Source organism: Centruroides sculpturatus, unplaced genomic scaffold (genome assembly GCF_000671375.1).
Source record: "Centruroides sculpturatus isolate CEXI.00-Female unplaced genomic scaffold, Cexi_2.0 scaffold414, whole genome shotgun sequence".
Taxonomy (NCBI): Eukaryota; Metazoa; Arthropoda; class Arachnida; order Scorpiones; family Buthidae; genus Centruroides; species Centruroides sculpturatus.
Genome location: NW_019384735.1, coordinates 604,521 through 621,370, shown reverse-complemented (window position 1 = coordinate 621,370; position 16,850 = coordinate 604,521). Strand labels below are relative to the sequence as shown.

General features: G+C 30.6%; 1 protein-coding gene across 4 annotated transcripts in view; it reads right to left on the bottom strand.

Moving 5' to 3' along the window:
* Positions 1 to 427: 427 nt before the first annotated feature.
* Positions 428 to 16,850, bottom strand: part of LOC111628272 (endothelin-converting enzyme homolog) — a 98,576-nt gene continuing 82,153 nt past the window's right edge. The window contains exons 10-14 of one of the 4 annotated variants that reach the window (XM_023372021.1): positions 13,974 to 14,072; positions 13,354 to 13,431; positions 9,345 to 9,507; positions 1,559 to 1,610; positions 428 to 1,452 (exon numbers count right to left, since the gene is read on the bottom strand). In XM_023372021.1, the coding sequence (XP_023227789.1) occupies positions 1,266 to 1,452; positions 1,559 to 1,610; positions 9,345 to 9,507; positions 13,354 to 13,431; positions 13,974 to 14,072 (579 nt within the window). In that variant the 3' untranslated portion in view covers positions 428 to 1,265. The remainder of the gene's footprint in view (positions 1,453 to 1,558; positions 1,611 to 9,344; positions 9,508 to 13,353; positions 13,432 to 13,973; positions 14,073 to 16,850) is intronic. The other 3 variants (XM_023372023.1, XM_023372022.1, XM_023372019.1) reach the window with 3 other exon arrangements.

Genomic DNA, 16,850 nt, shown 5'->3' with positions numbered 1-16,850 from the left:
ATAAGTCAGTTCAATGATCTGAATTATATAAATATAAGAAAGTTGAATTATTTATGGAAAACTAATTCCAAAATCACCATTAGTTAAAAAATGGAGATGCATTCAGATAATTATTAAAATAGTTAGAAAAAGCTAAAAAGGGCTTTTGCTCAATTTTCCTGACACAAACAGGAGATTAAGGGGACTAGGAAAAAAGACAGATAATTTCAGACTTCCTTCCTAGTCCCCTCAATCTCCTGTGTGCTTATAATAAAAATTTAAATAAAAACAAAAGCTTAAGGCAAGTATTTTTTTGAATGAGAAACGTCTCTATTTAAAATAATATTTAAGTTTAAAAATCATAACACATTAGTAAAAAGTTAAATTGTGTGTTTAACATCTGTTATGAGAATTCATTAAAAAATAATTTTTATATTACTAATTATTATAAAAAGGCAAGCAGCTTAATTTTCAGGATAAAGATAAGTTTAAAAAATTTTTAAATGTCAATAATGGGTAAAATTTTCATTAAGTCTGACCTCACACAAGATATGATACATAATCCCCTCTATTTCTCCACCCCTTGATCTTTAACTACCAAAATATAATAGCATAAGTGCCCTATATATAGAAATAATCCAACCAACTTTCAAAATTTTCAGTTCATCAAGTCCTGAGATATAATGCAAATTAGAAGCTGACACACACTTGTAATTTTGTAAGGTTTTTTTTTTTTTACATTTTTTGGGTTCCTTGAGTGCCAAAACATTGAGAAATGCAAAAGAACCAGGGGAGGTCAAAATTTGACTGATTTATCATGGTTTTGTTGTTTCATTCTATAACAGCCAGGAAAGTAAAATTGGCAGTACACAGTTGAAATCAAATAAAAAATATAAAGAAATTAATTAGAATAATGTTAGAGATTACTTAAGATTTAAGAGTAACAAGATTACTTACCGTTAGTAATGTTAAGTAATCTTGTTAATAAAACTATAAAACAGGAGTTTCCAACCTGATTATTAGCAACCTCAAGAGGTCAACTGATTATCTAGGGGTCAATAAATTACTAAAGATCATTTGGAAGTCAATAGATTAAATTTATTTTTTATTACTAATTCCTATTTTAGTCTTTTATTTTATCATATTTGTAATTTATTCATCTTTTGTATCAAAATAGAAAGCAGTAATGGATTAAATTTAATTTTGAAAAAGGCTGACAAGCAAAACAGATCTGAAATCCCTGCTTTAAACTGTCATGTAATATCAAATATGATTATCTATATGTATTATATGATTATGTAAATATAATGATCAATTATGATACAGATTAAGAAAGTTTTATGGAAAAAATGAAGTTTTATGGAGATTATGAGAAATGTTAGTAAAGAATAGACACCAGATATACCTTGATCATCAAAAGCATGAATTAATTCATGTCCCATCACCACACCCATTGCACCAAAATTTAATGATCTGCAAGAGATTTATGAAGATGAAAAGGAAAGTAAAATAAAGTATAATATTTATTTCAATATAGATTTAATATAGAAGAATTTTAAATGTTTAAAACTGTAATTACTTTGGATAATTTACATCATAAAATGGAGCTTGAAGAATGCCAGCAGGAAATACTGAAACAGATAAATAGATATATTGTTAAAAGCAAGATATAATATTTTTAACAAAAAAATAATTGAAATACTTTATTATATTATAAATTTAATTTTATTATAAAAATCATTTAAGTTAATATGTGATTTGATTAATCAAAAATAATAACTAAGCATTCAAAGTATCAATTATTCACATCAGTGAGAACATGAATAACAATAGATAGGATTATACTATAAAACTGTGCTATAATACACATTATAGCTGTGAGATGTATGGTTTTTAAATGAAAACAATAAATAAAATATTTACAAATATAATTTTCTTCAAATTGACACTAGAATTCTTACAAATTTCAACAACACAACCTATGATATCAGATGAGAAGTATGCTCCTAACAAACACTTTGCACGATACAAAAATATTTAACTAAAAACAAAAACGCATACAAAGGATTCCAATTAACACCAAAGGCTTAATCTATTGTGAGAATGAAACAATAAACTAAATAATTAAAACTAACTATCAATAATAATCTTAGTGTTAATATAAGAAACAATTTAAATAGAAGGCAAAAGTCAATGATAGAAGAATAACCAATTCCTACTTAATTGTATTGTAGAAAGATACACAAAAAATCAGTTTTTCTTTCCTTTCTGACTTATGAACGGTATATAACTTCAAAATTCTGAAACATTACATCAATAATGAAATAAAAATTAAAAGCAAACCAACTTTGCAGAAAAAAAAAACACTTTTATTACATTGATAAATCCCCTAAATTCTCTGCAAAGTTGGTTTGCTTTTATCTTTTTTAAACTTTAATTTTTATTTCATTATTGATGTAATGTTTTAGAATTTTGAAGTTATATACCCTCTGTAAGTCAGAAAGGAAAGAAAAACTGATTTTTCATGTATTTTTCTACAATACAATTAAGTAAGAATTGAATAATTAATCTGACTCCATTGTTTTAAATAGTTATTTTGGATAGAAGAATAGTTGAGAGAGAACAAAGGGTATCCCAATACTTTGTTTGCTCAAGTCCATTAAAAACAGGTGTCCTTATTTCAGAATGATTTCTTCAATCTTGACTGAAATGAGGATGTCATCTTCTCATGAAAGAACTTTCAAAATACAAAATGTCTTACTCTGTGTTTAACCATCTCAGCTTCTTTGGTTGCAAAGATCACTTGCCAAATAGTCCTCACCTTATCAATACACTTCCTAAAATTGTCACCTCCTTTCCTTTTCTGTCCAAAGGTTAGTCAAAAGGTTCCTTTTTGAGGTTCCTTCACTCCTATATATATTGTCCACAAATCAAACTGTTTCTCATAAACAAAAGGATGGCGGCATTCACAACATTGACATAGACCTCCCCATTCAGTATAGAAAAAAGACAGCTCTAAAATGGTAGAAGGAAACTAAAAACAAAAAGTACAGAGAAAGAAAGAAAAAGTAACCATAAACTATGGCATACTGTACATAGCAAAACATAAAAATTGAAGTTTTATTTAAATCATAAATACCTATAATTGAATACAGTACATTACTGTAATTTGAAGACAATATTAATTTATGAATGACAATGTTAATAGCCAAATCTTAATGTTGGGCTCTCAGGATATAATTCAGGTAATAATTACTAAGCATTTTGCCCTAAAGGTAAGCAATTTGACTTTCAACTTGTGCTATTATTAGAACTAGCAATTAATCTATATAATTGTATTGCGAGACTGTGATAAATTATAAATCAAATATCCCAACAGAATAACACTATTAGAGCGCATTTACAGTAACAAAAGAATTTATTATAAGGAATGAATCATAGATCATTGGTAGGTACAACGATACCAACCACTGAAATTTTGATTTATTTTTGTGAGATCCTACCCATGTGCAAACCAATTTTCCACTTTCCTCCTAACTTTTTGACATAGTTTAAACAAATTTATCACCTTACCGTGAAAATACCATTGTCAGAAAAATGGAATCGAATATTTCATCAACAACGATAGAAACTTATAACTCTCCTCTTAAATGTAAACATTTACACACCTAAACAATGGCATTTACTGTAAGACTTAGTTTACAATTAAAGTCCGAATTTGTCATTTTGTTGTGGTCCCAGGAACAACTTTAACCTCCATACCTATTCCAATGACATTTATCTCCCACAACAGTTGATCACCTGATGAATTTTTCCACAGAGAAGCTATAAAAGCCCATTCTTCCCCCACTTCAGGGGGAGTCTCTCATCTACGGCTGGTCAAAAGTGATTCAGGTCTCAAAGGATATTTGGACTGTTATAACTTTGTGCATCAATCTACAAAGGAAAAAGGAACAATATTTTTTTCTCTGTGGAATTATCCTAAAGGTATGAAACAATGTGAACTCTCTCTCTCTGGGTATTAGGAGCTAGCGTACCAAGTTAAAGGTTCTCAATGTTAGAGTTTGTAATTGTTAATCTTTGATTAATCTAATAAACCGTTGTTTCCATTGTTAAATGGTGTAATTTACTTGCATATCGCCTACGCCTTACCGACGACCCCTCTCTCTCCTCCTCCACGCGACCTGACAAACAGAATCCCGACCCTTCAGGATATTAAACGTAACTAAGCCATCAACTGACAAGTGGGCAGTTTTCACCAGGCATTCCATTTTAGTATAATCACTCTGATTGAACATACTTATCTATACTAATTGATATTATCACAAAATTTTAGTTTTGCATCAAAAAAGTTTGGTCATGCCACAGCAGATATGAAATTCCAAATCATACAATATTCAAGGAAAGAGGATCCTGAATAAACTATTACAAATTATTTCCTAAATTTCCTTATCTAAACTTACAACCAGAGACAGAATTGAAAGTGTTAATGGATAGAAGGAATAGAGAAAGAGAAACAAAGGAAAATAATCTACTGAGATCCTGTGCCAACTGAAGACCACTATAGTTAAATGATCATGGTTGTATAGAGTCTATGTGGTTTTTTGCTTTTTTTCTTTCCTCTTATTGTCACACTAACAAGTCTTATTCCTATTCATAACTGTTGTATATAAAACCAAAAAAAAAATTCTTCAATATCTCTTATGAAGTGTTCAAACTTGTATCCCATATCACCATATATCTCTAAAGTTCAAGAGGTAATTTGACTACAAAATTACAAAAAAATGTCTTGGGGTTCTTCATATTCTCACTAAAACTCAGGGTCCAAACAAGTGGGAAAAATTTATTCACAAATATCAACATCAAAAACTTAATAGGTGAAAATATAGTTCACTTCATGCCAGTGTTTAGAAATTAAAAATATGACACTTCTGTGTTGCGGCGTTATTGACAGCGGTTTGTTAAATTTCAGACGTGCTTGCTAGTACTTTCAACAGTTTACAACCGTTGTCTTCAGGCAAAATCGAATACCTTTGTTTTCGAATTGACAGCTTTTAACGGACTTTCCAAATTACGTAATGCGCATGGTTGGAATATAGAACAAATTAATAAAATTGAATAAATAAATATTTTCTTTAAAGAAACCTGCTGTAATAACTTGAATTCCCCAAAACATATAAATATTGATTGATGGTGCTGTGCATAGTAATGGAATAAAAGTAGAACACAAAATTATAACTTGGATTGTTTAAATAAAGTTATCCATAGCTGTGGTATTTCCAATGTCGGCGCATTACATGGCAAAGTAGCAGATATATAAAGATTTTCCCATATGAATATTTGCCTACAATCATTGCAATGCTTAAGTAATTTAACATGGTTCCAAAGTGGAAGATAATCTTGTTCTAGCACCTTTTTCGCTAATTCTGTAGCTGGTCTATTATTTCTAATGTCTTCTTGATGTTCGAGGATGCGGGACCGTATCATTCTGGTGGTAGCTCCAATATAGATAATTTCCTCCCCTGATACTGTATGTTTTAATAGAATTTTGTAAACCCCCGATTTTTCATTCAACGTGAGAATGTCCCTATCGTTGCACAATGTTCTTCATAGTGACGGTTGAGGGGTTATAGGTAATATGAAACCATGTTTCCTGAATATGCGTATTATTTTTAGTGAGATGGTGCCCAGGTACGGTATTGGAAGGTTTATTATCTTTAGGCTTTCTTTGTTGCAGACGAAAGATTTTGGAAATAATTAGTTTTTGACCCGGTTGTAGAGATATCGATATTTGGTGTTAGAATATCCGGCATTGTGCATTGCTCTTTTGATAATTTGTAATTCTTCATCAATTAATGTCTGGGAAGATGGAATGAGGAGTGCTCTCTGAATAAGTGAAGTAATAGTGGAGTTAACAAAGCTCGGGGGTTGGAAAGCAGTTACAGGGATAATATCTGGCCCTCTGTTGTTTTTGTGGTGCACCGCAAAAGTTAGCTCTGGATATCTATGCACTTCTAAATCTAAAAAGGAAATTGTGTTTTCTTGCTCCTCTTCTACAGTGAAATTTATAGTAGGATATATTGAAGCTAGCATTTGAATAAATTTGTCTAAATCCTCTGCAGAGCTATCCCATGCAATCAAAATATCATCAACGTATCGTAGATACATGATAGGATAGTGGATTGTTAAAGGTGCATGGAAAATACAATTTTCTATATTTCTCATAATGAGTTCTGCTAAAATAGGTGATAAGGGGGAGCCCATTGGTACACCCTTGGGTTTGTTTGTATATTTTGCCATTGAATTGAAAATAGTTGTTTTCTGTGATAAATAAAAGAGCATCACGCAAGTGTAATACATGTGATTTGGGGTGTCCAGAACTCAGTAGAAGTGCATTAGCAAGCATGACAGCTTCAAAATGTGGTACTGATGGATATAATGAAATAATGTCTATTTTGTACAACCGGTACGAGTTAGTGGGAAGTTTACCTAGTGTAGCTACAATGTTAGCTTTAGCATTTAAAACAGTATTGGTTACTAAGTTGGAGGGAGGTACTAAAGCAGAGATATGTTTTGCCAGTGCTGTCTATTTAAACAATCCAAGTTATAATTTTGTGTTCTACTTTTATTCTATTACTATGCACAGCACCATCAATCAATATTTATATGTTTTGGGGAATTCAAGTTATTACAGCAGGTTTCTTTAAAGAAAATATTTATTTATTCAATTTTATTAATTTGTTCTATATTCCAACCATGCGCATTACGTAATTTGGAAAGTCCGTTAAAAGCTGTCAATTCGAAAACAAAGGTATTCGATTTTGCCTGAAGACAACGGTTGTAAACTGTTGAAAGTACTAGCAAGCATGTCTGAAATTTAACAAACTGCTGTCAATAACGCCGCAACACGGAAGTGTCATATTTTTAATTTTTAAACTTAATAGGTATATATTAAAGCCAAACAATTGCCAGATTATATCAATTATTACTACTACTAATTAAATACTAAGTATACTATACTATAATTAAATACTAAGTAATTTGGTACTAGAGATAGAATTTCTTCACTTCATAGTTTTCCATCCCACAGTTATTGGTCCAAAAACTGGAACAATCAGAGGACAATCCAGTAGTTCACTGAAAGGGGAAGAGATGGATATCCTCTTGAGTAGTTACCAGAAAGGCAGGCACCGAAAGATGAAGTAGAGGAAAAAGGAAAGAATGCAGGAAATGGTGAAGATATTAAAATTTTGTTTTATTCTATAATAATAAAAGTTATAGGCATAAAGTCACAGAATAATCTGAATTAATACAGCTCTGGAAGCAAAGATCAAACAGCAATCCACTTAGCATAACAGGCAACATATCTATGACAGGGTAACTTTAAGTTGCAAATTCAAGACTCGCTCAAAGTTGATCTTTTATTCCAATTCAATTTTATTCAGTCCAAATTACTTAGTAATTTTAATACTTTGCTTTTAGTCTGTATTCTAATTATGCTACACTACTTCTGCTGTCAGACCAATCAATAAAAACAGACTAATCACACTGGTAACTGATTTATTGATATATTTATACTATTGCTAAGCCAAAATGAATTTCAACCATATAGCTGTTTTCAGTCAGCTACAATGTAATAAACATAAGCTGTTACTTTGTTTTTTTTTTTTCTAAAAATAAAACAATTTTATTTATTTAATGATTATTAATAATACAGTAGAGCGTCGTTTATCCGAATCAATTGGGGACTGGGGTTGTTCGGATAACTTATTTTTCAGATAACCAATTATGTGCAAAAAATACATTAACCTCTCCCATGTTGAAATTTTTCTCCGTTGCGTGTCACTTCGCGTTGAATTTTTGTCGATGTTAAGCCTAATNACCACACGACAATCAATGAAAATGAAATTAACTTTATTTTCTTAAGTGGAAATGGCTATTGTATCATTAAAAATTATTTCTTTATTTTTTACAAACAAAATAAATATATTTAAAAATATAAAAACAAAAAAGATTATACTTTAGAAGTTATCTAGTATCAAAAACGTTTGATTCAGCATGACACACAGTCCTCAGAAAAACACCACACACAAACATAAAAAAATATTGGAGTAGCCCAAGATATAGCCAAAGATTGCAGCGCCACACAATTAGCAAAAATTAAAATTTGCCGACTGGAATGCTTTCGGATAAACGATGCTCTACTGCAGTGTTTTTCAACCTGTGGGTCACGACCCCCTTGGGGATCGCGCGTAGAAGAAAAAGACAAATGTTTGTAGGTCATACACTACATTAAAAATCTACAATTTCAGCGAGAATTGCGGCTCACCCCAGAAAATGATAGCGGAAAGTGTTGAGCTGATCTGCAAAAAGAAATAAAAGTAGAAACGTAGAAGCTGAAAATTCTGATCCTAAACAAAAAAATAAAAGGTCAACATCTTCCTGTGCCGAATGTTATAATTAAAGGAAGTTTCATACTTTATGTGTGTTAAGTTATCGTCAATTCTTCTGAAATTTTCACTTTAATCAACAATAATTTGTCTCAACAGAGAGAAAATTAAATACATAGTTTTTAAAATCACTGATATAGTTTTAATATGGCCCTAGGGGGGTCGCCAGAATTTTTTAACTTGTAAAGGGGTCGCGTATTCAAGAAGGTTGAAAAACACTGCTCTACTGTATTTATAAATAAAATAATTTTGATTATTTGTTTGAAAGTAAACCACCATTAACAATTTATATAGATGCCATCAGATTCTGAAAATAAACTGCATTTTCCTACAAAAACCTCAGAATAACTTTAGTAACATAATGCCATCTATTAGAGAAATATTAAAAGATACATTTAATAAATCAAACTTCATCATTGTTTATATTTGAATGAGCAATTATGTATTGTGGCATCATCACAATATTATCAAGTTTTTAGTAGTATCTTGCCCTTGTACATCATACTTTTCCTGTTATCAATAAATTCATGCTAATCATCTATCTAACTCCATTCTGAAGAAAATTTTTTAACTGAAATAATGTGACTTCTGATTTGCACTGGATGTTCATATATAGATAATCTGGGCCTCCTGCCCCTAAGTTTTCCATATCTGGTCTCAAATTTCATCTATCTACTTCCATTCTTGAGATTAAGGAAGAACAGACAGACAAACAACAGTGGGAATTTATAGGTCTACAATTTTTTCAAATTGCAGCCCAATGACAGTGTTATTTTATATATAAATATAATCAAACATGTGTTATAGATTAAGATGTAAATAGAAATGGTTTAAACAGCTTAGAGTTCAGATTAATCAGTCATTTAGTTAAAAATATTAAAAATTACTTTAAAATAAAATAATGTGTAAATTTACCAATTTGATTTTTTGTAGGAGTATAATAGGCATTTACAGTTGGAGGAGACATTTCCCATTCTGTTTTATTAGTTGGTTTTCTTAACTTTTTCATGCTTTGTAGTAAGGAAAATCTACTTACTCGAAGATTGTTATCAAAGTATTCATCTTCATTAAATTCCAACTATTCAAAAAAGTAAATATATAGTTATATATAACAAAAATAATATACATACAGTAAAACTTCACTCTGTGGCCATCCCTAAAATTTCTCTGTAAAATGCATAAGTTTTAAAATAAATCAAACTCTATATTGGTGTCCACTTCACTCAACCCTTTAATGAGTACACCCATAAATATATGTGATATACATCTGGTGGGTTCTACAGAGTAAGGCACATATATATATATATATGTTCTTGAAGTTTGTCTCATTGTAGTACCATATGCTCATATTTACAGACAAATGTGATACTTTACAGACTGCTAGAGACATCTATTGACTGGCCTAGAAAATTTTTTATGTGGTTTTTGTAAATTTCATAAGAGCCAGCATAGAATTTTCTAGCATAAAGACAAACATGACTTTACTTATCATTTACAATTACTGCCTCCTGTTGAATTGTTATTCAACACAACAAAATTGGAAGAATAAAATATTACCTAGTTTATTAAAAAATATGAATTGGAATACAAGATATGTGTATTTTTTGTAAATGTTAATTTTTCAAAAACTAACTCACTCTAGGAACAGAGGTAACTACTGATAAATCCAATCATTAAAGAATTAAATGGATATTGACATTCAAAAGTGACCACACAAATGATGTTTTACTATACAGGACAGTTCATTTTAATCAATCCACTGAAATAACTCAAAAAATATGTATCTTACCGAAAAAGAATCATTGAATCAAAATTGTTAGACATCAAGAGAGTGAAAAGAGGAGGCTATTGGTTTCATCATAGATGGTGCGACTGTGGCGGTACGCCATGTTTTTGTAAATAGGGGTAGATATAAATTTTATTTTCTCCTAAATTCCTTTGTCTTTAACGTGTTTCTAGAACTTTCTAACCTATTCCTTTTCTGTGGGTGGGGGACGACCTTTGTCCAAGGACAAAGGGGAGAAGACAAAAGGGACATTAAGAAGCCCTGAGGCCATCAGAGAGAACGAACTGGATACTTTTGGGTCAGCGTCTGAGGTGTGCAGACGTAGGAAAGAGCAAGCTAGAGGTTTGTCGCCTAGTGGGACAAACGGAGAAGGCTTGGAAGTCGTCTGCGAACGGACGAAAATTAGAAAGACATCCAGCCATAAGACCTCAAGAAAAAACGCTCCCGAATTCTCAAGAGACGGAATCAAGAGGAAGGAAATTGAGTTAATTCAAGTACCAATATAGAGAAGATCGGAGACTCCCAAGTTTACCCGGGTACCCCCACAAAATCTGTCCTTTATACTTATCTCTTCTCTTCATATCTCTTAATTTCTTTACCCTTCTTCCTTAGCATATAAGCTAGATTAAGGTAGATTTAAGTAGTCGTAGTATCTTAAACCATAATCTTTTTATTGTCGCGAGCACGTGTTCTATTTGTGAAAATATAGAATTTTGTCGGACGGATTCGAACTTGTGCACGTACTATAGTTTGGGATCAAGTGTGTTTAGTGTAAACGAACCAGGTGTACGAAGGACTAAGTAGCTGTAGTTGAATAAATATCCTGTTTGATTTTATGGTTACTTCTTTGTCATCCTTCCTTTGTCCTCCACACCACCACACGACAATCAATGAAAATGAAATTAACTTTATTTTCTTAAGTGGAAATGTCTTTTTATTGCATATTATGATTCTACATTAAAAACAAAAACTTTTATCTAAAACATTTTTTCAAAGATGAACTTATCAGAAAATATGAGTATTTGAAATTTTACATGACAACTGGCGCCCGAACAGGCACTGAGAAAAGGGGGGAGACCCCACAAGCACAACTTAGGGACTCACTAAACCTTAAAGAATAAAAACATCCCGAAAATTGTCAAGAAGAATAATGTAAAAGGTTAGAAAGTATTGTCGGAAAATAGGCTGCCAGACAAATAGAAAAAGTTTATTGTTAGCAAATAAGTATGTAAATGAGGGGAGTGATTGCATTCAGAGTTGTGATGTCACCTCACAGTATAAAGTCCGAATCTCAAGTGAAGATGGACGAGGTGAGCTTCTGTTATCAATGAGCTTGGTGAGCTTCGTAGCAGCAAATAAAAGAGAGGTGTCTGATAGGATAAAATAGTTCCAAGGCACTTTTGAAGTTATTCGATTTGTGGATCGAAGATTAGAGAAAGTCTTGAGAGTTGAGGAAAAGGGTTCCTAGTATATTGAGATGACGATTAGGATCTTTAATTCATAAGAATTATTGTATATAAATTACACAGTGCATGCATGAATCTGTGGAAAACGTGAATTTCATTGAAAAAGGAAAAAAATGTTTTAAAAATCACTAATAAATTATTATTATATGGTAGAATAAAGATAAACATCTTTTTACTACAAGCTTGATGGCTTCAACATGCTGTGGCACTAATTTTTGTATCACTTCATTATTTGGAGAAAAAGAATAATTCCACCAAATAATAGTAGTGTCCTAGTAATTTTTAAAGCATTTTTCTTCCTTTTTTCAATGAAATCACAGATATCCACTTTTGAAAGTGTTTTAGATAAACATTTCTTTCTAATGTAGAATCATAATATGCATAAAAAATGGAGTTTCCATTTAAGAAAGTTGACTTCATTTTCATTAATTGTAGTGATATTTATAATGAAATTCATAGCCCCATCTTTTGGCCCTCTTGATGTCTGACAATTTTAATTCAATGATTCTTTTTTGATAGGCTGCATATTTTTTTAGTTATTCCAGTGGATTCATTAAAATGGACCACCCTGTAGGTTTTAAAAGATTTTCAAACATTATTAGACTCTTATAAGAATAAATATTTTGTAATAAATATAATAGATTCAAATTAATTTTAAATACAAAGAATATTAAATTTAACAGCATAATTTAAACAGGATATTAAAAAAGTTATTATTTGAATACCAGATATAAGTTTGATATGTAAAATCTTAAAAATATTGGAATTACAAAAATTGTTAATATTTCCATTTCTATGTTATGAAGGTCTAAATAATACAAGAGCTGTTCAATAAGTAATGCCTCAATACAAGTTGTTGCATGCATTTGTCTAACTAGTTGCTAAGCAACTAGTTAGACAACAAATGATTCTTTGTTTCATTTGCTACATTTTAATGTATAGTAGAACATTGAACATGTTATAGTTTAAATTTAATTGTGTTTGAAATGGATGATACTTTTTCAGCAATATGACAATGCTAGATCCACACAACTACTTTCAAATCATAAGCCATACAAAATTCGGGTTTGAAGTTCTTGACCACTTTCCTTACAGTCCAGATTTCACACCCTTTGACTTTTAATTATTTCCTATTCTCAAGAGAAATTTCAAAAAAATTCATTTCTGCTTTGACAATATTCAAGCTGCCACTAGGAAATGGTTCTGAAAATAATTCTGTACATTTCTAGAAATGGGTTTGAAAAACTTATTAATTAAATTATAAATAATATTTTGGTTTATATCTTGTCACTGAGCTCATATATAAATATGGAGGCATTACTTACACTTTTACTACTGTCTTTTTTTAATATGAAAATAAACACACTAAAACCAAAAATAACCAGCAAGAACAGACTTTAATAAACTAAATGAACAGTTTTGATAGTTTTAACAAAATGTAAAAAGGAAGATAGAACAAAATATTAAATTCAAAAGAACTGCTGTTCCATTACAAGTGAAGATAAAATTAGAAATAAGTCAAATTCTTTGGTTTTATTTTGAAATTTACCAGTTTCATTAAAAGTAAAATTTTATGTAAATTACTTATTTTGATTTTTAATTTTCAATCTAATGGAACTTGGGTTTGAGTCCTAATAACTGGATAATTAAAATTCAATTTTATTTTACTTACTCCTTCATATTTCTTATCCAGTTTTTCAGGGTTGAGAATAAAGTCAGGAAATCCAATCATATCTGTAATAGCATTTGCCTGATAAAATGAAAAATATGTTATATTAAAGTAATTAAAAACTTTAATGAAAATTCTTTGTTGTTTTATTTTTCATTTGAATGATTATATTCTAAATCAAATTTTAATTTCTTTCATCTATATTTTATTATATATAAATATATTGATCCTCTATTGCAAAATCTAACTTGTTTAATTAAAAATATATAAAACATACAATTGAAGAGCTATATTTTAATAATAGTAATAAGAATTATTCTTATTATTAATTAAATTGCAGCTGAGCCAATCTAATCTAACAGTTAACAATGAACTTATATAATAACAATATTAAAAGTATAAAGTTTTCTAACAATTCTCTTGGAAAACATCCACTCTTAATAAAAATTTAGAATTGTAAATTTTAATAATGATTAACATAGTGCCTAGTAGTTATTAAATTTTGTATAAGTTATTATTGAAATTCAAAATTTCAAACTTAAAGTTGAGTAAAATAAAGAATTTATGATAACAAAAGTTATAAAACATTAAATTTTTTTTAATTTCATAAAATATATTTTTACTTTTTCTCTTGCTAACTGCCTTGTTTCAGGGTCCATCCAGGAAAGTGTTGGTAAATTTTTTTTAAAAGCTTCCCTTATCTCATCAATCATTTGTTCAGCCTAAAAAACAAAACATAAAAAAATTTTTAAAATAAATTATAAGATAAGCTTTTAATTTTGAGCAACAAAATAATAGAAACCATTACTGAATTTTAAAAATTCATTTTGTTTAATTACAAATATATTTAGCATTTACTATAATTAATTCAACTGAAACTCCCATTTATTCATGTTCATATATACCAATTTGAAATCTATAATTTGTAGCTGAAACACTCAAATAAAGTAAAACTAACAGGAACCTGTCAAAATTGTTCGTTTTATTCAATTAAAATTTGTCATCCTATATCAAAACAGCTTCAAAAACATCCTAAAGGTGTTTTTGAGGCTGTTTGCATGTGATTTGTGTCTACCTATTCTGTGGTAATCATGAGGCTCTTCCCACCAATCCTCTCTCTCAATGGCTTCTTTCAATTTTTCATCCAGGTCCCAGAGAGGCAATTTAGCATTCCTAAGGCCAATCAACTTCAACTGGTGGAGTTTCAGATTAACAGTGAGGATAGTGTCAGTCCAACCTTTTAGTAATCTCATTGTCTGTTATAAAACTCTTAAACTACCAACAGTCATATGTTCAAGTTTATTTCTTCTTTTATTTGTAGATTTGTCGAGAAAGCTATCAATTGGCATTAATTAACAAATTGGACAGTTAGAATCATGTTTTCGTTTCAATATGAAGTAATAGTAAAATAAAACCAGAGATTGGCACTAAAAGTTGATAGATGGCACTGTGGTCAATATCAATGAAACTAATTTATTGAAAAAATAATGCAAAATGCCCTTTAATTAATGTATAATTAGAAAACAAAGCAAGAATTCACAATAATGGTGAGCAACAGATTGTTCAAATGGCTAAGAAAATCTAAATCACTAGATGGCATACAAGTTCTTGAAATGTTTGTTGCTTGCCCACCTGTAGACTTTACATTGTATCCTGCTTTAAAGAAATTGTAGGTGACAAAATAAACTTTGGACACCCTCAGCAATAATAGAAAATACACTACTAAAAATGAAACATTTCCATTTATTTAAATATTTATTGGATGTACTGTACAAGGTATGCTCAAAAAAAAGACTGGACTTTTGTCATAGAACATGAACCATGACATCAATTGAGCTCTGGCAAGTGGTGCCATCCAATAACAAACTTCGGTAACACAATGCTACTTGGCACATCATATTACTCTAATCAGTTGGTAATCTAAAGCTGTCAAAGTAAGCATGTGCAGTCACTGCTCTGTGAAGTAAAGATGAAAGACTTTAAGGAGCAGTATGTTTGTATGAAATTTTGTTTCAAGACTGACAAAACTTTTACTGAAATGTGGGCTTTGCTTCAGCAGGCCTATTATGAAGACTGTATGAGCTGTTTGCATTGTCGCAAGTGGTTTAAGTGTTTTAAATTGGGCAGATTGAGGAAGATTTAAGATCAGGACAACCTTCAGCATTAACAAATGATAAAAAAACCAAAGCTGCTTGTTCTGTGATCTGTGCAAATCATCATTTGACTGTGTGAGAGGTTCTGAGGAAGACAGCAACAATGTTGGATTTTGCCATTGAAAAACTTGGCATGCATCGTGTCTCTACAAAACTCATGCCTCATCTATTGACTAATAACCAGAAAGAAAACAGTGTCATGATCAGCCAAGAGCTGCTTCATTGAGCCAATACCAACAAAATTTTCATGAAAAAATCGTAACAGGAGACAAAACTTGAGTTTATGGCTACAATATAGAAACCAAGACACAATCATCACAATAGGTTGGGCAAATGTCACCCTGATCAAAAAAAGAATACGAGTCTAACCAACTCATGCATGCTTTTTTCAGTAGATGTGACACTTGAAGTCAATGTTGATTGTTTTTTTTATTATTAATAAGTAGTCATCATGAATTTGTGCCACAAGGTCAGACTGTTAACAAGGAGTTCTATGTAAAAGTTTTAAGGCATTTGAGGAAAGATGTGCACCAGAAGAGGCCTGAGCTATGGGAAAACAAGCTGGGTGTTGCATCATGACCTGCCATGTTACAAATCTCTGCTTGTCAGCCAATTTTTGGCCACTAACAACATGGCCGTCCTTTTCCACCACCCCATACTCTCCAGACTTGGCTTGTGCAAACATTTTCCTGTTTCCAAAGTTAAAAACCCCGAAAGGATGTTGTTTTCAAAGTGCAGACAAAATTCAACAGAATTTACAAAGACAGCTATGCAACAAAACAAGTTTCAAGGAGCATTCCAACAGTGACAAAAACAATGAAAATGGTGCATTGCAAGCAAAAAGTATTTTGAAGGTGACAACATGTACAATATTGTAATTACAATAATTAAAGTTTGTATGACAAAAGTCAGGTCTTTTTTGAACAGACCTTGTAATCTACTTATAATTTACATATTACACATAAATAGCAATATTCATTTAGTGTAAACTAATAAACCAAATGGCATCTGGAAAATCAGTAAGCTACAATATTATAAAAATAATTTAAACTTTATGAAGAGGGAAAGTTTTTACATCAAATACCATATATCTTCCAATAGACACAGAGTCTCCAATTACCACCAGTCTCTAATATACAGTGAGTTTTAGCAAAGACTCTTCTGAATAGAAGCTGGTCTCCAATAAACATTTACTCTGGGAATTCCCCATCTGACATTTCCATAACTGAATTTTGGTTTCATTTTCAATATGCATTATGGGTTACCATTTTAAATTAGTGAAAGAGACCATTAATTATTCTTGATATATCTATATTCTTTTAATCTGTTCTTTACTCAATTTCCTCA